A 25987-nucleotide genomic window follows, 5' to 3' on the forward strand; every position below is an offset into this window, starting at 1 on the left:
ACATCACTCAAATAAATTATATCTGATCAAATAAAATAAACCAACTTAATTTATGTGTATGCTCTCCTAATAAAATAAAGCTTCAAATGATTAGTTTTTGGTAAATTCAACCACTGAGTGCTCGTTAGTATAAGACAGAGAAGCGAAGCAGCAGAAGGAGGAGAGAGGGAGCGCAGTGTGCATCACCATACATGGAGCGGAAACCAACACAGGTTAGACTGAGTCATAGACCTGCTCGCCCCTCTCTCTCTCTCTCTCTCTCTCTCTCTCCTTCACACACACACACACACACGCACACACACACACACACACACACACACACACACACACACACACACATATACAAACAGTAACGTCAAGATGAGGACACACATGTCCATATTCACAGCTAACGTCTCACACACACGCTCACTACGCTTTCACACAATTTTTGTAAACACCGGCCTTCTACTAAAACACATTCAAGTGTTCATAAATAAGCCACCTCAATTAAAAAGGAGAAAAAAAAACATATCACATTTTCACAACAGGCCACTCTTGGCTTCACCCTTTTGGAAAACAGGTCAAACATATCTTGACAAGCACTTGTTTAGAAAAGCATCAACTAGGCACTGTTTCATTCAAAGTAGGCTGAAGCTAACCCCATAAGTTAACGCTGCTGTGCTGAGGCACTAAAAACTAAACAGTCCCTTTGGAAAAGTGGTTGTAAACTTCAAATAAACATCAACAAACATCACTAAATCATTACCTCTGTACCTAAATATACAGGTGAGTGTGATGTGACAGCATTGTGATGGAAAGCTTCCACGCAGCAATCAGAGGATAAACTAGTGATCATTAAGACATTTTATCCACAGTGAGTGTTTATTCTGCCAGTGCAGGCCCAGTTACCTGCACACACATACAGAAGTCCATGCGTGATAGCAGCACTTTCTAAACTGGTTGCTGGTGACTGGAGTGTCCCTGTATAGCTGCTGTCGTCCATCACTGAGGTCCATCGTCAAGCCAGAGCGATCACTTCTTTCCACCAAATCTGTCAACCAGTATTCCAAAACATGCAAATGTAAGACTATATTTTAGGATAGATCTTAACCAAATAAAAAAGCAAACACTAATAATTAAACAAAGACAATATTTTCACTTGAATTTTGTGGAGACGAGTGACTATTTGAAAGGATAAGTCAGGTGATATTCTTAATTTTTCATATTTTCAACAAATCCTATCAAAATACAAAAAACAATAATGAACATGGGTACTAGGGCGGCAACTAATTATTATTTTGGGAAAAAAGTGGGAAACTACAGAGAAGAAAACTAGCACAATGTTAGTTTTGGTCTTTTTCTATTCAGAAATTGTATGTAAAGTTAACTTATTATTACTCAACATGCCTTTTGCATTTCTTAGTTCTCGAGACATAAAATCTGCAGCAGTTTTCTGAGTGTCTCTTGAGGTTACCTGTGTGTTTTAATCAGTCTCCTCCTCCTCCTGTTTCGTGTCTTTCTGAGGGACAGGTACGGCAGTTGTCCCTAACAAACCTCTTCTCACAATGTACGGACATGAAGGACCACTGGGGATGTCAGCAAAACCTGCAGGATGGAAAGAGGAGGAGACAGAGGAATAAATAAGAGGATTAGGGGACAGCAGATGAAGAGAGAAAGTGCAGAGAGAAAACATCTTTATCAGAAGGAACATCGGTTGTCTGTACATTACAGGGTCAGAAAGTCACAACCAAGATTCAGATACACAGAGACTGCAACCATAATAACTATTAATGATACTACGACAGGGCTCTAATTTTAATGGCGATTGCCAAATGAATTCATATTGAATCCTCTGCACTTTTACTTTGTTTGCCAGCATGGCAATCCACATATCTCCTGTTAAAAATTTTGTTAATTAAACAAATATTCTAACATTTTGGGAAAGACACTTCTGCACGTAGACTGAAGACATGATGCTTCTTTGCAAGGATTTTGTATCAATTGTGTTTACGCAATTCTACACAAACCTAAAGTTACACAAGTCTGATGTTTTAGAGTGTCAATTTTCATTTTTTTCACCCCACAATCTTACAAAGTTACCTTTCATGACGACCTCCGGCAGCCCATAGGGTTCATACTCTGTGTCGTCAAAGGCGGCTGACAGCTGCGTCCTGTTACGGCGGATTCGTTCAGCCAGACGGGCCGGGTCAGCCGGTATGGGGAAGGAACCCGAAAACAACACTCTGTCTCCTACCTCTGCACCCTCAGGTGATAGGAAAGGAGAGACAGGAGGGGATTCCACTAACTCTTCTTCCTCCTCCTCCTCCTCCTCCTCAGTCTGTGTGTATGAACAGCGGAGTTCAGAGGTTAATCGAGCACTGCAAGGATACAAACTCTCCTCTGTTTGACTGCTGACACTTTTCATTTCTGTCCTGAGATCTCTGTCCGAGGGATCATTGGTTGTGTTTATTTCATTGGTTGCTTTGGAAGCCTCTGGTGTGACCTCAGAATTCCCCGTGTCACACTCAGCTGATCTGGTCTGCTTTGGTTTTGAGACTTTGTGTGATTCTTTGGTGGCATGTGGTTGACCCGTTTTCTCAGATGATATTTGGATAACAGTGTCTCTCTTCTCTTTGTGTTGTGTTTGACAGGTATTTGACTGAGGCAAGAGGCTGATCTCGTGGTTTTCCTTTTCAGATTCCTGAGTAAAGAAAAACACATAACAATTAAAGGCCTAATCTTACATGCAAACAAAGATGTGTGGCCAATAATTCTTTATTTTCCCTAGCAAAGACAAGTACTGAGGACAGACAGGTGTTTTGAGAAATCAATTATAAAATAACAATTTCCTTGAAAGAACAGTTTTTTTGTTGTCATTATTCATTCATCATTGAAAACATTCTCCATACATGTTGAATTGTATACTTCCCTGAAGACATATTTCACATGTTTATGTGTGGGTTACACTGCAGTGACCTGGAATTATTTAATTTCAAGTGTACCAATTCAAACCTGTCTCTGTTTTCTCTATAATTTGCACCAAATGTCAGTTATTTCCAATAAACTTCTGAGGAAATTCTTAGTAAATTACAGACCTATAAAATTAAGCTTCACTGGAAAAACTAATTCAGTTGTAACTCCTTCTAAATGGACTGCATTTATATAGCCACTAAGGGATTTCTACTAAAATATTTTATAAAACCTTGATATAAAGAGCCTAAAACACATAAAATGGTCTGGTATGTAAGGGAGGGATGATTAAAAGAAAAATCACCTGGACAGTCTGATTGTATTCCTGAAGAGCTGCAGTCTTTTTAGAGGGATGGAGACTCTTTGGTTCAGGGAGGTTGCTGTGCTGAAGTCTTGTGATAAAACAAGAACAAAAAAGTTAATTCAAAGCATACACAAAAGAAGACAATAGAAGCCTATATACAGACAATACATTAAACTGTACATGTATACATAATCATCTTACATACAGCATTTAACACAAGCTTTAAATGTAATAATGTAATGTTATTGCCATATTTGTCATCGCTTCTCCAGCCCTGGTATGAGTGTGTTACCTGGAGAACAACATGCGGCCCTGCAGTTTGTTGGAGAAGCAGGAGAGGAATAACTCATCTTCTCTGACGACTGTCACATTACCAGGGCTCTCTTGCTGGATGGACTGGGACTGTCTGACAGCAGAGACCTGGTCCTGGGTCTCAGACATGTTGTCTGTGTTGGGAAGGAACTGGTCAAATGTTGGGGCTGTTTGGGAGGCCAGTCTCCACATAACAAGCTCCTCGGCCTGCTGCTGGGTCTCCGCAGAGAGAGCTCGTAGCCTCATCTGCAGCTCCTCCACCTGGACAGGAGGGGAAGGACAGGACAGACTGAATCAAACACACATCCCAAATAAAACTCACTTTGGAAAAAGATAAGCGCAATATACAAGTCGATCTTTACACAGTAATTCAGAATGGGAAAAATGTTTTTGTTGCTGGAAAATAAATTATATTCATGTTATCCTTTACTTATACTGTGCATCCATTCATTTCAAAGATAGGACATGTATCTAGTTTCCCAGTGAAGACTACCAACTAGGGCTGAAACGATTCCTCGAGGAACTTGAGTAATTCGATTATGACATTGAGGTTTTGTTTAATCCCACAACACGGCAGAGAGGAGAAACGTGTAATGAGAGCACACAGGAAGCAAGATCCCTGAATATTAATTAATCAAAAATATCAATTTTAAATTCGAACACATCATCACAGTTCGATCAGTTATAGTTAGGTTATAGTATCAGGAGTAGCCCATAAGATGTGTACCTTTTTAAAGTCATTTGAAATTATTATTATTATTATTATTATATTTATTTATTTTTTTGCATTTCAGAATATTTTATTTAAAACCCAGAATGTAATATGGCACTTAGATAATATTATTGTATACAATTTAAGCAATAAAAATGTAGATCTTTCTAAAAAGGAAACCAATTGGTTGTTCATTTTAAGAAACTCGTCTTATTTTCTCTTTTGTATATTTACTATTGCTCCTTAATAAAGCAACGGTATTTTTTTATCCGATTACTTGATTAATCGATAGAATAATTGGCAGAAAACTTTTTTACTAAAATAATCGATAGCTGCAGCCCTATTACCAACATCTACATCACAAACTCCGTTATATATTTAATTTTCCTGTCTATGTGATTAACTTAACAACCTTAAGTGAGACTTTGTTGTGATATTAGGAAGTAGTGCACTGTCACTACCTGTTGCTGTAGGCGATTGATGTGAAACTCAGACACTAAATCCAGCTCTTCCTCAGTCCCCGTAGTCTTCCCATCTTCCTTTTCTAAATCTCCTCCTTCATCTTCCCTCCTCTTCACATCCTGCAGCGGTGACTGCCGTGCGTCAGTGGTGACGTCATTCAGCAAACTAGGTGACCTCAGCTCCGCGAAGCAGGACAGAGCAGCATTTCCTGTGTTTTGGCTTTGCTTGATTGGGTCTTCTTGGTTTTCGCTGTCAGTGTGTAATGCTGGGGTCCTGGCGTCTGAGACAGTCAAGCCCTCTTTTCTTTGTTTCAGCAGCTGATTCTCCTGTCGGAGAGCGAGCAGTTCTGCAACCACATCTGCCATTCCTCCATCTTGACTGCACTCCATCTCACGTTTCACACAAGCAGAGTTATGGTTACTCTGAGTCTTGACCTGAGAGCCTAGATGCTGTTCCCCTGACCGTAGGGCTTCATTGTCTGATTTGTCAATAATAGCTGTGGGTCTTTCAGCATCAGATTTCACAACCTTTAGTTGACCTGCGTCTCTCTGTACATTGGAGTCACCTTCTGCCAGTGAGTTTGTAGTGAGTACGGTGACAGCACACTCATTTTCCTGGTTTGACTGAAGCCCTGAGATCTCCACCGGCCTCTCATCTTGTGTCTCTTCTTTTTGTTCTCCATCCTCCACCTCTTTGACCGTCATCTCCTCTTGTGTCTCTTCATTTTGTTCTCCATCCTCCACCTCTTTGATCGTCATCTCCTCTTGTGTCTCTTCTTTTTGTCCTCCATCCTCCACCTCTTTGACCGTCATCTCCTCTTGTGTCTCTTCTTTTTGTCCTCCTTCCTCCACCTCTTTGACCGTCATCTCCTCTTGTGTCTCTTCTTTTTGTTCTCCATCCTCCACCTCTTTGACCGTCATCTCCTCCTCTCCCTCTTTTTCGGCTTTGGGTGCAGCCAGCTCTTGCTTGTAGCGCTGCAGTTCCTCTCCCTGGCTGAGGAGGGCCCTCTCCTTCTCTTGCAGCTCAGCTAGAAGTCCAGAGATGTGCTGACTCTGCTTCTCAAAGGCCATGGTTAGCTGCTTTGTCTGACGTGTCACCTGAGAAGAAAATCAAAAGGACAGAAGAATAGAGAAAATGTTGAGAGAAACGGGTAATAAGCCACAGCAGCCAGAGCTTTATTGTGTTTTAAGAACAGCTACGCAGCACATTTAAAAAAAAAGGGAAACCAAAGAATGTCTGTTGAAAAAGTTATATGCTTCCTTCAGTCAGTCAGATTGAATATTTGCTAGTATCTGTTGATTTGGTAATCTCAACCTATAAAACTAAATTCTACTTGGAAGAATGTGAATGCATGCAGTTAAGTCACTGTAGTAAATTTTAAGGATCTTTGCCACCTGTAAGTCAGGGCCTCACAGGAAACTCAGGTCATCTTACTGGACTCCCAGTGTCGTTTACACAAAGAGCTGTATTTGCTCCCATCAGGACGGAAGTTTACTTCCTTAGGTGGCAGATAACATATATATGAAATGTTTTATTCCATCAGCTGTTGGGTTTTTAAACAATATGCAATTTGACATGGTCCCCTAGTTTCTCAGGTAGTTATGGGGAAAATTAGGTGTGTAGTTGTATCGTTTTTTGTACCTATTGTGTTTTTATTCATTGCTGACTATACTTTTCTTTTTTTTTTGTATTGACTGCTGTCTGTAAGCCCCCTGGGGGCATTAAAGCTCTACCCTACTCTACTCTGCTCTACTCTACTCTGCTCTACTCTACTCTACTGCAGCACCATCGAGTGGCTAACTTCTTTTATATGTCCAGGTTTACACATCATATTCTACAGACTCAATAAAACATCTTTGTTGGTACAGATCCCCGCAAAAATCACACCATAATCATTTTAATTTCAAGAATAATTGTGCAAAAATGATCATTCCTTCCAATGTCACAAATCATAACACAATTCCAATATCAGTCAAAATAGTCGCAATTCGATTTTTTTTTCAAAATTGTTCATCCCTAAATGCAAGTGTTTTTAGTTTAGCAAGTGTGATTTAGTATATAAAATAGTTTTCTTTGTGTGTTATCAATATAAATTGTTTTGCTGTGGCTGGACAAACTTAATGCACTGCACTGTATATCCACCACTACTTACCTGGTTCTGCAGGGCCTCCAGTTTAACCTGGTACTGGTTAGCACGTTCTGTCTCCTTTGTATTCTCCTTCTGCAGGTGCTCTACCTCTTTTGTCAGCTCTGAAGAGGCAGGCTCAACGTTCTGGAGGTCAGAAAGTGACAGGGAAGATCCTAACAGAGAGTTTTGTCTGTAGTCTTCCAGGTCAGAGGCCTCTCCACCTGTTTGTCCCTCATTTGACAGAGGTGAGCGTTCAGGATCTATCAATGTTCGCGCTTCCTGGATGAGATCTGCTGTGGCCTGAGATACAAGCATGTTGCGTTGGTTGGTGGACTGGCAGAAGAGGAGGTGCTGCTCTGGCGAAGAGGGGAGCTTGTTGTCGAAGCAAATGATGTTGGAGTTGAGCTCATCATCATGGAGAGTTAGGTACGTCAGCGGGCTGTTGGCAACTGAGAGTTTCTCCTCTCCAGATGAGTCTTCTTCTCTGCTGCGCTTCAGTTCTTCCAATTCAGCTTTAAGATGTTCCATTTTTGTGCTCAGCTCTTTCTTTACATCTATGTCTGTGTTTGTTATTTGGTTCCTCTCCTCTTCCTCTCTCTGTCTCTCTTCTCGTTCTACAGCCAGCTGGGCTTTCACCTCTGCTAGATGTTTCTTTAGCTGGATGTTAAGTTCTATCATTTCACTCTCCCGGTCCTCTAGTGCTTTGTTTTTCTCCTCCTCCTGCTCCTCTCTCTCCTTCCGTTCTCTTTCCTCGCTTCCTCTCTTCATCTCTGTCTCCAGAGCAGCCATGGCCTTCTTCAACCTCTCTGTCTCAGCCCTCTCACTCTCCAGCTGTGCCTTCAATTCCTTGCCCTGCTCGTCCTTCTCCACAGCCTGGCTGGCACGTTTGCGGCCGAGTTGTTTGAGTCGTGTCCTGGCTTCTGTCTCGGCCCGTCGTTGGGCTTCCAGGTCCTCAAGTCGTTTCTGCAGTTCTTCGCGTGCATCGTGTAAATCTGAACGCAGTGTGGCGTTTTCTCTCTTGAGGTCTTCAGAGGCCTTGAGAGAGGAAAGCCTGCAACGATCCCCATCCACAGAGGTGTTGGTGGGCGTACCAGCAGCAGAGTGAGAGGAACTAGAGAGTATTTGATCAAATGTGGAGTGCTTGTTTGTCCCAGAGCTGTCACCCTCTATCGCCTCATTTCTACTTTTGTTATCCTCCTCGTGTCCTCCCTTTAATAAAAACTCAGAGTCTGGGGAGATAAGGTCAGCGATGTGTTCTGAGTCGATGCCTTCTCCTGGCTCTCTGTCAGAGGGGTAAGATGCTGCAATCTCTGCCCTTCTCTTATCCACATCCATGTCCTCATCCCTCTTCTGCTCAGCTAGGGTGGTGGCGTTGGGCCTCTTGATGTGAGTTGATGGTCGAGAATGAGGAGAGTAAGAAGGTTGAGGGGAGAAACTCTGTCCGACAGGGCAGAACTGGACAGGTTGTAGAGGGGGTGCTGGGACAGCTTTTTGTTCTGGAGTTAAAAGGAAAGAAATACAAACAACAAAATAAAAGATGTTTTTTAACCTTTTTTAAGACATACAATAAGACAGTGGTTTCCAACCTTTTTCCTTAAGGGACCTCTTTTCTATCATTGGGTAAACTGACAACCCCTGACTAAGTGACTACTTTATCAATATTTAATATTATATTCAATGCATAACAATAACAGTACAGAACAACTGATAAACTGTACTATTAACCCAAATAATGAACACAATAACTGCAGGAAGTTTGTGTAAAGCGATTTGGATGAATTTTGAGCAGATTATTTCCTGTGAATATTGCATTAGAGATTACTTTTCCTGTTGTTTTTATGAACTTTTAATACAATTCTCAGTATTATGTATTTTTGGGGGGAGTTTTTAACAATCATAAATACTTAATAGGCTTATTTTCTTTTTACATATTCAGTATTTTCTTCTCCCTGACGCTTGGCCATTGCTCAATTAGGTCTTTTGTTGTTTTAACTGCGTATTTTTCTAATGCAGGAATGCAGAGGGAAGGCTCTGTGAATCTAAATATAACTGTTTATATCTTAAATAATAATCCAAACTTTAGAAATAACAATTTAATTTAGTTTTCTTCACAGAAATTAATGGAATGCTGAGATATAGGCCAACTGTATATTTTAGTTTTCTTACACCCCTAATGGTAAATGGGGTAAATGAACCTGCATTTAAAATCATGAAGGCCTCAAGACCCCCTGTGAAGTTTTGCTGACCCCTAATGGGGGTCGGAGCCCCAGGTTGGGAACCAGTGCACTAAGAAATAATAGGCACGAGGAAAAGCAGTAAAGACAGAGCGTATCTCTATTTTTTTTTAATGAACACGTGCATTACTGGATTAGTTAACTGTGTTTTGATTTGAGAGAAAATGGAAGGCATATCATTGACCAGCAGGGAGCAGCATTGGGATAAGAGACTTCAGTGTTAGAGGGGAATTAACATGGCATATGTCATATTTTTCCTTTACAAAATTCCAAATTAATCAACAGGCCGGCATCCGGAGTACACTGATTCAAGTCTGTGTCATCAAGTATAGCAAGCAAGACACTGAATCCCTACCAACTCCTGACCTCTGACCTCCCTGTAGATCTCCCCATCAGTACATATCATATGACTGATAAATCTCAAGTATTTGTCCTCTCCCCCACCCACAGCTTGCTCCTCACCCTGCAGTTCCTTGAGGAGACGAAGGGCGTCAGCTCGCTCCTCTGCCAGTCTCCTCCCCTCCTCCTCCAGAGCTCGCTCTCTCTTCCTGCTCTGCTCCAGACTCACCGCCACACCCTCCGCCTCACGCAGCGCTTCCTAATGAGAGGATACAAAACACAAATAAGGTGGATTGAATCCAGTCAAATGGTCGGATTGTTCTCAGCGCTCAGTTCACAGTAGAACCTTTATTATCCATAACAATGGGCTGTTTTGAGACAAAATTTTGAAATATTTTACATTAAAACCTCTACATCAGCGTCTTTACAATAAGTCTACCAGATGTATGTACATCCCTAATTTCTCATGATCAGTTTAAAACTAAGCCACTGATAACTATTTAAGAAGAATGTATAATTCTTGCCGAAAGTCTCCCTTTGATAAACACCGATCAGCCCTAACATTAGGACAGCATGGGCACCCTGACCGGTCTGCGGTCTACGCAACAAAGTGCGATGCACTGTGTGTTCTGACACCTTTCTATCGGAACCAGCATTAACTTTTTCAGCAATTTGAGCTACAGTAGCTCTTCTATTGGATCGGACAACACGGGCCAGCCTTCGCTCCCCACGTGCATCAATGAGCCTTGGGTCTGACCCTGTCGCCGGTTCACCGGTTTTCCTTCCTTGGACCACTTTTGCTAGGTCCTGACCACTGGGATGTTTGTATTTCTGCAGCAGGACTTCCAAATAAGAAACCTTGTGAAAGGTATGCATTGAGAGCTACATGTAAACACAGTGTCACAATAGTAACAAAGCACAGACAAACAAGCCACAGATAAAGACAGCATTAATGCTGATGTTGCAAGCTGGAATACATGTCATGAACTGCCACAAACAAACTACTCTGCAGTGTTAAATGTCTTCTGCAGTGTGGCTGTACCGAGCTTTGGTCTAATAATTTTAAGGCAAGTTCAGCTGTTCACAATCCTGATCCAATATTAGGAATAGCACATTTGTTTTTTGTTTTTTTTAGTCCAGTAGGATATGAAGGTTCATTCCTTGCCATAGTGACTGACAGGCAGGGGAGGCGATTTAAGAAATCATTGATCAATTACAACTAATCTTTTTAGCTCTGTGAAATGCTCTCTAATGCTACATCTTTATTAAACATAATAATGCAGCTGGATGATTGAAGAAGCCACAATTAACTTATAATTTATTTACAGTTCACTCATCTTAGACTGACATATGGCACATTAAGATGTTGTTTAAAAATGTATGGAGTTCATTATATACCCACTGCTCAGCTAATGAATTATTAAATAAAGTGAGACTCACTAGACTCAGGACCATCACTAGCGCATGCGTGTGTGCGTTTGTGCATGTGTGCGTGTGTTACCGTCAGTTTGGCTTGTGTCTGTGCCTCCTTCTTCTGGCTCTCCTGCAGCTGTCCCTCCGTCCACTTTAGTTTCTCCTTCAGAGTGTCTAACTCTTTGTCCAACGCCTGTTTCTGTAGAGACAGCTGATAGAGGATATTATGACTCAGTAGCTGATTAAAAAACAGAGAAAATGAAATCAAAGAAGACTGGAGGGAAAGGATATACGAAAAAAAAGGAAGGTAGGAGGTTAAAACAAAAAAAGAAGATATAAAGAAATAATGGCTGCTGTTGTTGTAGGCGCAGGAATCAGGACCAGTGAAGGGAACAGGAAGCAGGAGAGCAATCAGTGATCAATAACGAGCGTAATAGCTGTGTCTAAGGTCTACCTCTCTGGGGAAAGTGATGGAGACTTAACAAGCTGACCGGCTTCCCACCAGTGCTCATATGAAATGTTGTGGTAGACGTGAACAGTGTTAAAGGCAGCGTTACTGTAGAGTGCTTTTCCTGTTACATTTACAAATCCAGCAAATGGGTTACTTTCTACAGCCTTTTAGATTAATTACTCTTGTGTCTTATGCTACCTTCATGTCATGTTGGAAATGGCAATATACTAGGGCTGTCAATCGATTAAAATATTTAATCGTAATTAATCACATGATTGTCAAGTGATTAATCGCGATTAATTGCAAATTAATCACACATTTTTTTATCTGTTCAAAATTAACCTTAAAAGGGAGATTTGTCAAATATTTAAAACTCTTATCAACATGGGAGTGGGCAAATATGCTTGCTTTATGCAAATATATGTATATATTTATTATTGGAAATCAATTAACAACAGAAACCCTCACAGGTACTGCATTTAGCAAAAAAAACATGCTGAAATCATAACATGGCAAACTCAAGCCCAACAGGCAACAACAGCTGTCAGTGTGTCAGTGTGCTGACTTGACTATGACTTGCCTAAAACTGCATGTGATTATCATAAAGTGGGCATGTCTGTAAAGGGGAGACTGGTGGGTACCAATAGGGACCCCTTTGAAAATGGCCATGACTGTTTTTCCTCGCCAAAAGTGTGTTATCTAACCTCCTTCACGACAAGCTAGTATGACATGGTTGGTACCAATGGATTTCTTAGATTTTTCTAGTTTCATATGATGCCAGTATCTTCAGTCTAGCTTTAAAACTGAGCCCGCTACAACCTCCAAAAGATCGATTGCGTTAATGCGTTAAAGAAATTAGTGGCGTTAAAACGAATTTGCAAATGTTCCTTCAGCACACAACAAGGCTGTAATATGCTTTTAAAGTTATATGTATGATTCAGTCATTTACTGCATTCAAATATCTAAAAGAGAAACATCTTGAAATTCTATGGGTTACTTATGACTGAAAGTGCACGCATGTGCAAACTTAAAAAAATTGTGAACAAAAAATTCCACAAAGAGCTTTGTATGTTGGTCACTTGGGTCACAGGAAATATGCACTATCAGCAGTTGATTTGATCCGACCCACACTGTGCCTCTATTGTGTGTTTACTCTCTGTAGCCTTGTCAGATATAACAAGATAACATCTGTGTGGTTTACAAAGGGCTTAATGTGTGGGTAGAATGAATGCTCATTGTTAAGACTTTTTTTAATACGTCAACAGGCTCACCCTTGTGTCGAGATAAAAATTTGAATTATTGTTCTGCTGATAAAAGATAAATACCACTGCATTCCGTCACATAAAGGAAATCCAAATAAAAAGAAAAAGAAATTACAACACCATGTCTTCAACCACAAACACACTCCTCCATCTCTACATTCATGCAACTTGCCTCGACACACCTTCACACAAATCTTCCATCTATCCCCACCCTCATGCCTTCACGCCTCGCTTACTACGAACTCTTGACTATTTCTCACACACAAGTTATGAGTTTGTTTCACGCTTCCATAACCAAAGCATTCTGCAGCGTCAAACGTCGTCACACGGTCATTACCTTCGCTGCTCAACCTTTCCACTGGGGAGAAACCGAGAGGAGAGGAGGACGAAGCGGAGAGGACAGCGGGTGGGGGAAAAAAAAAAACAAGAAAACAGAGACACAGAGGGCAAGAGAGTGAAACAACAAGGGCAAGAAGCAAGCGTGGGAGAAGAAGCGAGATAAGTTTATTGACCTTTGGGTTAAATAATACAAGTCCCAGGAGAAAGAGAGAGGGAGAGAGAGGAGAAGGGAGAGAGACAGAGAAAGCAGGAAAGAGAAACAAGAAATAGCTGAAAAAACAGAGCAGACATGTGAACCAAAATATAAAGAATATGTACATTTTGGTCCACAGTTTCCAGTGTTGATACAGATCTGAATTAAAGGATTTATTTTGGTAAATGTATTTGTATGAAAAGGCATATCAGTAGGCTTGTTGGCCTTATTCATGTGTATGAATTTGTGCATGCACAGTATGTACCTTGTGTGTGTCTATTTACCTTGTCAGCCTGGGCCTGCAGGGCATTGTGGAGTGTCCTGGCCTGCTGGAGCTCCTGGTTTAGCTTATTCACCTCCTGCTGATGCTGCTTCTCCAGAGTCTGCCTCTCCTTCTGAAGCTCTGTCAAATCCTGGAGGCAACACACACACACACAACAAAATCTGAGCCACTATCTTCAAGTTTAATGAAACAAAAAGCAAGTTGGACACAAATTTGAAATTTTCTCTGGCTTCCCTTCCTTTAGCTGTTTCTCCAAGCGTCTTCTTTTATTTCTCTCAATCATTCATGTGTCTCTATCACCCATCTCACCCTCTGATGTTGTTTCTCCAGCTCTTTAGAGCGTTGTTGGTGTTGCAGTCGGCTGCTCTCTGCATTTTGCCTCTGACACTTCAGCTCTTCTAGTAGCTGCTTCAGCTTTTGCTCAGCTCCTGACACCTGCCACACAAACACAACATGTTCTCCTTAAAATTGACAATAAGACAACTTTGGAGGACATTAGTGGGTACCCTGTGGATGTAAATGGTCAAATTTGTGGGCTTGTTTGTGTCTTTGTATGTCACTTCTCTAAACCTGTTTAATCGACTTGCTTTTATGTGGTGTGGTGTTTTAACATATTTGTTAAATTATTTTCATTTCGTTCACCTTGTTTTTATCTTGCAATGCTGATAAGGGTTTCTGCATTTGACATTCTAACATCAGGAAAGCATTAACACTTTGAGAGCTGAGCATAGTTACTCTGAACAAACGAGACAATGGAAGAATTGGCAGCCTCTCCTCGGCATTATACACTGTTTGCCAAAAGGTTAGATTTCACAAAATATCAGCTGGATTGTTGGTACATCACAGAACATAACAAGGACACTGTTTTTCCAGCAATAACTGATTGTGTAACAAGTAAAATATTTCCAACATTTGTTATTTTCAAGAAAATCACAGAGAAATATTTTGACAAATGAGGGCAACACCCATTTTGTGAAAAAAAACAACAACAGGGCTTGCGGGAAATAATGAACATTAGCAATGATGAAACATTTGTTTTCAGTAGTAGTAATAGTCGTATCACCAGTTATATCTGCTGTGTCTATAGTGGGTGTTTTTACCCGTTCACTCTCCTGGGCCGTGCGTGCGTGTGCCTGGCTAAGCTCGTCGCGGGCTTTTTGGAGGCTGAGCTCCCGGGCGCCGAGCTCCTTCTTGTTTTGCACCATTTCGCTCTGAATAGACTTCAATGTCCCGGCCTTCGCACGCAGCTCCTCTTCCAGAGCAGCCACACGACTCCATACTTCTGATAAAGATGCTGGGGGATGGACCAGACGCACAGAGACACACTGTTAATAAGCTCACCTGAACACATTTGAAGTACACCACAAAGACAATTTTAAACAGAATTTTTAACAGAAATAAAAATTTCAACACAGTTTGAAACCATCCATGAAGGACTTAGGGGTGGACTAAGAAAAAGTACATTAGGATAATCAACTCTTGAGGGATAAAATGTTGGTGAACATATTGCACCTACATTGTTTTTTTTAACAAACGGCCACCAACAGTCAACGACACAGCAGCAACACACAGTTCACAAATGGGGTCAATCCATACAGACTGGCTCATTGATGACCACAGCTGTTGTAACTCTGTATGATACTTTCACAAAGCCTGTGGATGTCACGCTGTTGATTTCCAAAGCCAGGGGTGAAATCAATGTCATGTCCACTATGATGTCCTGTATCTTTTTCCTGTTCCTTTAATTTTACAACACTCTTCAACTTGTTTAAATGAAGAGCTACTACACAATGAAGTACCTACAATAATAATAACAAAACTATTGATTATCATAACTAATTATTATTATTAAATTATAACTAATTATTATTAACATCACCATCTTCTCTTGTACTGTTTTCACCATCTGTTGTGAAATCTGTTAGTATATATTCATCTTTTACAGATATAATTGTGATAACAACTTGTTGTTCAGTACTTCTAATCTAAAAATGACTTACTGTTGTTTTCTATTTACATTTACCAAAATACAAGCCCATTATGATGCAAATCTGAATAAAATCCTGCAACGTATATACTGTATGTGTGACTTCAATGATTACAGTGGAGAGGAGCATTATAAAAAACAAAGCAGCAAAAAGCCAGCGAACAAGCACACCTAATGTAAACACTGCCCCACCCCCCCCACCCTCGGTGTCCTAGCAGCTAAAAGAAGCATTTATTGTTTCACATTGAACGTTCACCTCCCCTTCCTCCTCTGAAAAAAACACAAGAGAGAAAGAGGAGTGTTATATCACAGTTATAAAATGTACTAACAGCCACTGTACATCATGAAGCTGGCCTGGGAGCAAACAGAGGAGTCTCTGGCTGAGCCAGTGATTTCCACACAACCTCTTATGTAACAAGTGTTGTTGAGGTTATACAAAGTACATGAGATTTTGTTGAGGTAGTCCCATCAGAGCTCATAATTTGGCCTTATTGCTCAGTTCAAGATCACGATAACAACTACAATCCAGTGACACAATTGCTGAATAACTGTCAGTGTATCAGTCTTGATTTAAATATGAAAATTTGAGCCCATTTTTTTTAACTTTATGAATAGCTATGCTATCTATTTTTCTTACTGTCAACAAATCCCATTAAAAAGCAACAATGAATTGGTTCTACCAACAAGTATTGACTGTGTTGCCAAAGCCTGACATAGCTTATTCTTCTGCCAAAGACCTCTATTATTGTACAAAAACGATTAAAAAAGAAAATTGAAGCATTGTAGCTCATTTAGCCCTTCATCCCCAACAAATGGGCCCAATCCCGATGTCCACACTTTGAGGCATGTTCCTGCAAAGTCCTTGAGGGTTTAGGGCTGTCCCACTGTCAAATCATCAAGTCCTTAAGGGCTCTCTCACAGACATTTTGAGCCCTTTATGAATACTCTCCGTCAGTCTGCATTTCTGCAGACTTTGCCTGAGGCAATTACCCATAAATCATAGCACTGTGACTTAAACACAGGGTTATCACAGTTAATAGGGGAAGCCCAAAGGCGTAAAAAAAAGGTAAACAAAGAGGACGGCACATGGGTATTCAACCAGGCATATTTAAATGTGCACAGAAACATTAAAATTAAGGATTTAAGATGATACATAAAAATCAGAGGAAAACAAGCATTAGACAATATTACACACCTGGTTTATTCATCAACCATTTCTTTTAATTTTGCTTAATGAAGTTTGACAAAAACAGGTAAATTGATTTTTTGAAAGTTACCTCCGGTCTCGTAAGGCAAGAGCCTAGAAGACGTTCAAATAGACGTAAAATAAAAACCCACAATTGGCATCGTCAAGGTAACGCAATATGTCGCCGCAAAGTGCTGTCCCTTTCATATTTATACCATTTCAAGGCCTTGCAGCCTCTCACACTCAACCATTTACCAGGTGATGTCCGTTAAGTCCTTGAGGGTTCAGGGCTTAAGGCCTTAGGGGGGACATTGGGATTGGGCCATGCACGATTTGCTTCTGATTGAGTAGCATTTGCTAAAAAATACTGCCCAGTTATTTTAGGAACTTACTGAGCATTTTTTTTTTTTAAGGAAGCTATACTGTACATCTGTGACCCATTTATAAAGATTTCAGTTTTCAGTAGCAAACAAATTTGGGGTGAGACCGACAGAAAAGGTGGGGAAGACTAACACATTATTGTTTTTTCTCTTTTCTTGGGATTTGATGGCAATAGACCATAAACAAAATATAAAGTAACACCAGCCTTCCAAAATCACACCTTAGCTTATAAGCAACAGTCAACTCTAAGCTATTCTGAACAGGTTGCTCTCCATCTCTCAGTAAAAATTCAAGCCTAGCTGTGACTGAGCTTTTGCTGCTGTGGCCTCCAGACTCTGGAACAGCCTTCCTATTGACATTAGGTTGGTCAACAATGTTGTAAACAGCATCTGACAACCTATTTGTACTGACAGTGTTTCTAAAAGTGTTTCTGTAACAGTGTTTCTGTAAAACCCTCTTTCAGAGCGGGAACAAGCATTCAATATTAGAGACTAAATTATAAAATCAAGGGATTGACTCAAAAAGCAGACAGCAGAACTTTTGCTTACTTCAGTTCATGCTAGTACCATTACCCAAGTACCATTAATCAGATAACTTAATTAATCCTGCTTTAGGAGACAGGCTGCCAGGCTGAGCTGTATGTTTTTATTTTGTGACTACTAATGGGCGACACCCAGTCGTGCCACATTACCATGGTGACCATTAGACATGACTCACCATCTGTTTCTGTCCTCTGGTCCATCTCCTTCCCACAAAGCCTCGGCTTTGATTGGCCTTGACTGATGACATCAGCGCAGGGTGTTTGGGGAGAAATAGGGGATGGTCTCCTGGCGGCTGGCCTCGAGTCATCCCGTTCCCACGGAAACGCAGCCAAGGGAGTGGAGAAGGTGTCCGATTGGTCGGACGAATGACGCTGGGGTGTGTTCTTGTGTTGTTGTGGTGATGAGGCTGAGCCCCCTTCGGAGAACTGGAGGCGCTGCAGAATGGAGGAAAGAAGGAAGGATAAAGAGAAAAAGGACGACGTCAAACTAGAAAAAACATTTTAGCAGAGTTTACAAACAACCGGGTTCAAGCTCTTTCCCTTTGGCTTAAACAGCATTTTACTGAAGAATGACTCATTGCTGTTATGTTCATGATTCCTGAGTATAAATTGACTCTGTACAGCCCCACCACATATTTGTGATTGTGACACACAACACTTTCTGAACATAAGAAAAACAACAACTTTTTCCTTCATTTTGACCTGTAAACAAGTGTTTTAGAGTTTAGCAGTGCACAAGCAGGAAAAACCTTCTTTTCTATATATTTCTTACTGTAATCAAATCACCAATGAAAAGAACAAAGCCAGCAATAATCTGATCTGCTCTTACCAAATACTGTCTCTGTAGCCAAAGCCTGATATAGTGTATTCCTCTGTTCCATAGACCTCCAAACAATCAATGAGCCACATCATTGCACTGGGTGATATGTTCCTTCATTATGATGAACATTGCTATACCTGGCAGCCCCTCTTATCTTATTTTGACCGACTGACCGTGCTTCCGTATGATTAAGACAACTTGTATTTTCTAGTTTTTGTAGTATGTTTTAATTTTATATGGACGTAGTGTATTTGGGCAGACTAATGGACCTATGGCATAAGAAATGTATTTCTCTCCATCAGCTAAAATTGTATGACATCATAAAGTTTGATTTATGTAAACAGAAATGACCACTAACAGTTAAACTGTCCATTTGTACATGGTAAAGTTTTTTGCAATTTTATCTGTAGTTTGGGATTCATCCTATAATTATCATTACTGTCAATGTGTACTTCATTTTTTATTATTCATTTTATTTTAATTTACTTTTTTAATCTTATATTCTTTTTCTTTTTATTAATTTAACTTTGCTTTTTGTTCTTTATCCTTTAACCGTTTTGCCTTTCAGCAATGGGCAAGGATTGGGAACGAGGGGGCTTCGGGGAAAAAATACCAAAATATGGAGGGACAATCATTTACATTTGTGCTCTATTTGTATGTTTCTGAACACCTGATGCTACTCCTAATAAATTATTATGGGGAAAAAATTTGGTGAACATGGGCACAGTAGCTTATTTTAAGTCAAACCCGCATATGCAATTATGCTATCTAAACACTCACTAGTGCACCAAATTCGGAGCTGAAAATAGTCCTTAACAAATACATTATGTACTCCTATTTGAGTAACATTTGCTAAAAAACTACAGTGCAGCTGTTAACTAACAACTAACAGCTGTTTCTGGAAATTATTGAGCTTTTTTTAAAGAATCACTATTTGTAACTTTTTAAAGATTGATGTCTTCAGTAAGAACATATAGCCTAAAAGCCACAGACAGGTTAGGAAGGTCACAAAGTATTGAGAGACGGACATTGTTGGTTTTGGTCTTTCCATGGAATTGGTTGACAATAAGAAAAACACAGAAAAGAAAGTGTACCTCGCTGTTAGACAATGAGCCATGAAAACAGCTGTTAAGGAAGTTCTGTTTAACTGACATGAAGTGACAGCATTCCTATAACTGGAGAACTCCAGCTTCAAGCTAAGATCCATTGATCTTGAACTAGCCTATAGCATAAAAAACATGCTGGTACTTACTCGGCTGTGAAGCGCCCAGCTCTGTCCTTCATCTCTATGCCCTGGCCTCTCCTCCTTTCTGCTTCCTGCTGGGCAAAAACACAGCATATGGATTGGATTTGGCACCTACAGCTAATCACCAAAGATGAACAGAAACAGCAGTGAAGAACCCAAATGGTTTACTGACAAGAGAGGAAATATAAATACATCAGTCCTCAGAGAGTGAAGGGTTGGGAAAGGACAGAAGCTGAGGGAGTTTATTTATAACCTCTCAGTTCATTTGGGAGTCTTGTGGTTTTTCCGTTTAATTTGCCACACTATACATTGCATTAATGAAAAGCTAAAAAAACACCAGAGGGAATAAACACAGCAGTCGTAAAGTTACAGGACTGTACCATTGTGTTCCCAGGGCGAGGTTGTATTCCAGCAGGGTGTAGAAAACAGAGTGGTATCTGCCGATCTGCTGCTGTTTTGCAGCTTTTCCAGCTCTGCCTCCAGCCTGCCAGGAGGAAAGAGTTCAGTGTGGGCAAAGAAAGTTCAGGAAAGTTCAGGAAGAAAGTCCAATGAAATAGACGAAGGATTTATCTTTTAATATGGCACCATTAACCAAATGAGAATGATTCATTACATCTAAAAATCAAACAAAGCCCATATTTTAGAAAAGTACTGGAAAAAACAATAAAGTACAATGGGCAATTTGTATTGGTGTCTATCTATGAATGTCATTTCACTGGTCCTAACCTTTTTACATCCTGGGTGAGTTTGTTGTTGGAGGTGCGAGCAGCTTCTACCTGGCCCTCCAAAGAGCATACTTGGGCCTGCTTGGTCTGAAGCTCCTGAGTCAGACGCTTGCTGCTGGTCACTGCTGCCTTGGCCTCCTCTTGAAGACTCTGGAGCTCCCTCTGCACACAATGGAGCTCCCCACGGACCTCCTCATACTGAGCAGGGTGGGAGGAAGAGGAAGGGAAAGGTATATATTAAAGGATTACAAAAACTGAAAATACGAAATCCTGTCAAAGATGATTGACTATGTTAGTATGGCAGGATTATACATGTTAGCAAATATTTATACAACATAATATTAAGCTTGCATGTTTCAACTGCATTGCTCATACAGTTGTTGAAGAAAAACAATGTCTTGGTCACACCAGATGATAGTGCTGTATTGACATGGAGACTTGGATGTTGCTCTTAACATGGCTGCTTGTACCTTCCCAGTCTGTTTTTCTAGGCTCGTATGGATGTTGTCCAGTTGCAGCTGTTTCTGCTTGTTTTCTCTGGACAGTCGCTCCTGATGGACCTGCAGCTCCTTCACCTTTTGCAGGACCCGTCCAGAGAGCCCCACCGTCCAGTCTTCCTCAGCCCAGCTCATCTCTCTCTGTCTGGGCCTGACAGGAGTTGGAAAATAACATTAGCACAAAAACTCAAATACAAGTTAAGTTTTACTTCTGGGTTTTTAGTCTGCCTGCATTATAAGACAGAAAAAAAAGGTAACTTGGTTTATGAGGGCTTGGGATGGATATTTGTGTTAATGCATGCATCCTCGAGACAAACTGCTAGCTGACCTGTCCTATTCCTGCTTGACAGATCCAGAATTAGACAGTTCCCGGAGCCATGGGAGTCAGTAGATGGAGGGAAGAAACCAGCAACACACACAGTCTGAAACAAAGAGGAAGTACAGGCCTGTTAAGTAAGGTGCAGGGAGCTCTTGTGACAGACGATCCAATCCACACCACAGGTATCTAAACATGTTTCAATCATCGGTGCCTGTGGCTGTGTGTCCTGTCTTGAATATTTTATGTTGCTAAGGCTTTGATCCCTCAGGGAGACGCTGGTTGTCACCGCTGGGCAGCTGTGACTCAGTGTTTTCCAACACAAACTGCCTGCAATGTTCCAAGAGCACTTCAAGTTGAAAATAAATCCCTTCTCAAACTTCTGCAACATCAGTTATATGCTCACATAAAAACTGAAAATGTTGTTAAAATTTTAAATCACAAGTTAAATCTGCAAACACTGCATTTACTAGCACTTTATATGTGGGTTAACACCAACAAATGCACAACAAGCAGAGATAAAAATGAGAGTGTTGGAATGAAGAAAAGCCTGATTGAAAATGGCCCGACCAAAGTTTTGACATGCCCTCCAGCCTCAAGGCTATTAACATCATAACACCAAACAGTTTCTGTCATAGCTCACAGATTGTGTCACTGTATTGTTTACCTGTTCTTGATAACAAAAGCGCCGGAAATACATCCTTCAGTTCAACAGAGTATTAGTGAAATATTCACCTCATTATGACACCTGGAGTGACTACAAAGACTGCACAATATAACACTTTTGAGGGACTTCTTCCAAGTCAGTGTGTGATTTCATTAGGTTGACAAGCTGCATTTTCTCCGGGGTGGGAAATTAACTTTTTAAGATGTGAACATCTACCAACCACTAACACATAAATCATTATTTTGTGTCTGAAATCTACTGCCATTTAAATATTTTACCAGCACTTGGCTGGTGGCTGGTGACAATTTCCCACCCTAATTTGGTCTAGGGCTGAAACTATCAATTATTTCATCACTGATTAATCTATAAGTTATTTAAAATTATTCATCAATTCATAGTTTAAGCAATAACATGTCAGGAAATAGTGAAAAAATCCCTGTCACAATTTCTCAAAGCCCAAGCTGACATCCTCACATTGCTTATTTTGTCAGAACATCAGTTCAAAACGCAATTTACAACGATATAACAAAGAGAAAAGCAGCCTCATATTAAGAAGCTGGTACCAGAAAATGTTTGGCCTTCTTCTGAATAATTGACTTAATTAAACAATTATCACAATTATAGGCAATGGCAGCGCCTTGGCAGCTGAATGGTTACTGTGCATGCCTGGGACCTTTGTTGCATGACATACCTCTCTCTCTCTCTCTCACTGTTTCCAGTCTGCCACTACGCTCTTCATATGTCCAATAAAGGCGAAACATGCACACAAAGAAAATGTAGCCGATTAATTTTCTATCATCAACTATTTATTTAAGGTTTAGTCTAGTTTAATAAAATTTAAATATACTGATAAAATAAAAAATCTGACTTTGTCAGGGACAGAAAAATAAAGTCATGGACATATTTCCGTTGTTGTCATTAGTGTTTTTTAGGGCTGCCCTGTCTTAGCTGATTAGTTGATCAATTGGTCGTTTTGGTCTTAGTCAACTAAGATTTCTTTAGTCGAGTAGTCGTTTTTTATGCTTTTTTCATGCTGAATGACTTATTTCCGATAAACTTATGAGCACATCTCTAGTAAACACAAGATTTAAAGTGGTGCTTTTGTGTAATTCTTTGTGGAGAAACTCTGTCAATTAAATCAACTAATAGATTAGTCTACAAAATCTGATTAGTGTCTTATGAGTCGACCAAGTATTTCTTTGGGCGTCACTTATCAAGATAGAAACAGACAGGGTGTTCCCCAGACCTAGTGGTTTAACTAAGAAACACACTATGTACTAGCATCATCCATTGTTGGATTCTGGCAGGTGGCCATTGCTGTTGCTCTCTCCCAATGTCTTGCAGCCACTTGCATATTTTACCAGCGGGTGCTAATTTCCAACCTTGATTGAATAGTTTCTTTCCCCCAAGAACAAGAGAAAGTACAAGCTTGTAGACATAATCACATAACAGACAACTGCTGTATGCCATTGTTCAAGATGCAAACAATAGATTAGCTTAAAACCTAAAACAACATGTTTGTTTAAGAATATTATGTACCTGACACTAATGCCTTTAGGAGGATCTGTCACCTTCATAAGTAAAGGAGGTAGTTTTCTTTATTAGCTACATGCAGGATCTAAAATGATTTGTTTTCCTCACATGGGCACTGTGGCAGGTCACTGAACATTTCTACTAGCCACACAATTGTTTTGTCTGCCACTTCTGAAATCTATTTAGAACGCTTTAGAATCGTAAACACTAGGACGGTGTATCGGCAAGAATCTGGCGATAACATACGTATCATGATACAGGGGTTGTGATTTAAAAATATTGCGATATATTGCGGTACTGTAAGTAGACAATATATCGCGACCTTTTTAAAAATCTAATTTTAGGAAAACTGTCATACTATAAAAAACACACCGCCATATGCATACAGTTTGAGTCAATCGGAATTGTAGGATCTACATTTGCATTTATCACAGACGGTGCATATCTTTGCAAATAAAATAAAGTATTGACTGAGTTCATCTTTGCATGTAAACTATTAATTAGAATTCAATACAGAGTTTTTGAGAATCGATAGATACAGTATCACAAAACATAATATTGCAATACTCAATATTTTCGTCCACCCCTAGTAAACACTGAGTCAATGGTAACAGACAGTAGAAATATGGATCATGTAACTTTAATCCCTGGCTATTTTTAATTTAGGAAATGCTTTTAACAATAATATTTCTTAATATAAGGATTCTGCCATCGTGGCAGGTGGCCTGAAATTTTTTACCTGCCACAGCCAACATTTACCCTGTATTTGACAGTTGGCAGGTGCTAATTTCATTCCCTGGCTACATGACACCCACATACAGAATATAACTATTACCCATCTCTAAGTTGAATCTAAAGATGTATGTTTGCCACCCCTCTCACCTTTAACCAAACTAAAGGCAGAGACCAGATTATCTACCATTCTTACTATAATTAGTTAGTAGATCAGAGCAGGTTTAGCTGGTTCATTAAAGGAGGAGCATGAGGAGGAGGCAGAGATCCAGTAGTTGTACCCTGGCCTGTAGTGATGTGTTGGTCGCGAACGAGTCGGCTCTTTGAGCCGGCTCTTTTAAGTGAACGGTAGGAGCCGGCTACAGTCCGAGAGACGTTTTTTTTTGTTTTTTTTTTATTAATTCAAGGTAGAATGATAGGACGATCTGCTCCGCGCCATGGGCATTCCATGCACTAACTGTGACTGAATGTTGTGTTAATGACGTCCATGCGACCAATCAGGTGATGAAAGACAAGGATCATACCATCAAGCAGGGAGGGGTGGAGGTACATAGCAGGAGGGAGATGAGGAGAGAAAGAGAGAGAGGAGTGCGGTGCGCGAATAGCAGACAAGATGAGTGACAGTTGGAAACGAAGCAGCATGTCAAATTATGGTATTCTGGAAATGATATGGTTTAATGTAATTATATTGAATAATTTAAAAGGGACTATTTGTAACTTTCAGAAATGCTTGTTAACAGCAACACCTGTGGCCGTTAAGTCAGCGAAAGTCAGCGTCGGGTTCGCGCTTGCTCGCTCTAAATAGACATGAACGAGCATCGCTCAAAACAGTGAGGCGACACAAGGGGCTGAAGCAGGAAGAGAAACGTTATCGCCTACTGACTGAGCCCGCAGGGAGACACTGGCACCCGGTCGGAGACGATAGTGTTACTCGCTGCGGAGCCCCGCTACTTCACAAAACACGGAAAACCTCTGTCTGTCTGGAGGAGCTGCAGCATTTATTTCTGCACAAACGTCCAATGTACATTCATTAGATATTCTCAGTGCTACTAACGCTCCTGCAGTGCGTAGTGAGCGCGCATCCACGTCTAGAGGTGGAGCGAGACAGCGAACGTGATTTATACACTTAAAAGGTTACAAACAGTCCCTTTAAGTGATATATGTGCACATATACTAATCATAGGTCAAAACAGCGCTAAATTTGGCTGAATTATAAAAGGCAGAAGTGGTAAAACGAAGAGCCGTTTGGGAGCCGAAAGTGCCGGCTCTTCTTGGTGAGCTGAGCCAAATGATCTGGATCACTAAAAAGAGCCGGAGTTCCCATCAGTAGTTAGCCTGTGCTGTACCAGCGTCTGATCACGAGGTTCAAGCACACCAAGAAACAACTGGCAACTTACAAACAAAAAAACTAAAAAAAGTTCAATTTCAATGAAACGTCCAGCCTGAACACGGTCAGTGAGTTAGAACAAAAAAACCCGGTTCACCGGTTCAGACAGACTTCTCTACCGCCGGTTAGTGCTCGCTCCATCAGCGGTTAGTGCCTAGCAACTAACCATAGCTCTGATGCTACGAGCTAACAACCCAAAGCTACTTACCAGTCACTTTAGAGAGTTACAGCCGCTGGGGAGGCTCACACGCACACACAGAACCGTGACGGTGCTCTGATAGTAACAACAGCCTCCGGTTCTTCACTACACACCGGAGACCGGGACACACGGTCGCTGTTGAACGGAACCGACCCTAACGGCTGACACTAACTGACAGAGTTCATATCTGAGACGAGATGCCGCGCGCCTCTCTCTCTCTCTCGTGCAGCTGACAAACATACAGAGTCGTTGTGGCACGAGGCGGGGTTGGGGGTTAGTGACGTAGAGGGGGAATGTTTGGAAAAGTCCTCGTTGGTCGTGTCTAGCAGGGAACCAGCAAATTGAGACAAACTCTCGCGAGATTGTTATAGTTAGGCGTTGATGTG

The 25987-nt window shown here is 40.7% G+C and overlaps 1 protein-coding gene across 4 annotated transcripts; it reads right to left on the reverse strand.

Annotated features, from left to right (window-relative positions):
* Window positions 1-837: 837 nt before the first annotated feature.
* On the reverse strand, window positions 838-25836 carry si:dkeyp-115e12.6 (centromere protein F). Of its 4 annotated transcripts, XM_037780276.1 has the most exons (20): window positions 25611-25836; window positions 21096-21189; window positions 20741-20918; window positions 20272-20468; window positions 19926-20029; window positions 19552-19619; window positions 17656-17914; window positions 14485-14678; window positions 13694-13819; window positions 13386-13514; window positions 10945-11067; window positions 9567-9702; window positions 6895-8366; window positions 5486-5839; window positions 4742-5431; window positions 3549-3829; window positions 3257-3344; window positions 2083-2683; window positions 1457-1587; window positions 838-1033 (listed from the first exon to the last, which is right to left on the reverse strand). In XM_037780276.1, exons 3-19 carry the CDS (start codon window positions 20900-20902, stop codon window positions 1466-1468), a joined length of 5106 nt encoding a protein of 1701 aa, XP_037636204.1. In that variant the 5' UTR covers window positions 20903-20918; window positions 21096-21189; window positions 25611-25836; the 3' UTR covers window positions 838-1033; window positions 1457-1465. The 4 variants fall into 4 exon arrangements, 3 of the variants coding, with proteins under 3 accessions (XP_037636204.1, XP_037636203.1, XP_037636201.1); XR_005208208.1 differs by having other exon boundaries at window positions 1390-1587; window positions 4742-5839; window positions 25611-25835; XM_037780275.1 differs by having other exon boundaries at window positions 4742-5839; window positions 19552-19616; window positions 25611-25834.
* Window positions 25837-25987: the final 151 nt, after the last annotated feature.

This window comes from Sebastes umbrosus, chromosome 9, assembly GCF_015220745.1.
Source record: "Sebastes umbrosus isolate fSebUmb1 chromosome 9, fSebUmb1.pri, whole genome shotgun sequence".
Taxonomy (NCBI): domain Eukaryota; kingdom Metazoa; phylum Chordata; class Actinopteri; order Perciformes; family Sebastidae; genus Sebastes; species Sebastes umbrosus.

Excerpts from the sequence above, each read along its gene's own strand:
- si:dkeyp-115e12.6 (XM_037780273.1), bottom strand. The coding sequence starts at position 20,902 with ATGAGCTGGGCTGAGGAAGACTGGACGGTGGGGCTCTCTGGACGGGTC. Across the intron at positions 17,915-19,551 it reads GCTGGGCGCTTCACAGCCGA|CGCCTCCAGTTCTCCGAAGG; the intron begins GTAAGTACCAGC and ends TCCATTCTGCAG. Across the intron at positions 13,515-13,693 it reads TGGAGAAACAACATCAGAGG|GATTTGACAGAGCTTCAGAA; the intron begins GTGAGATGGGTG and ends TGTTGCCTCCAG.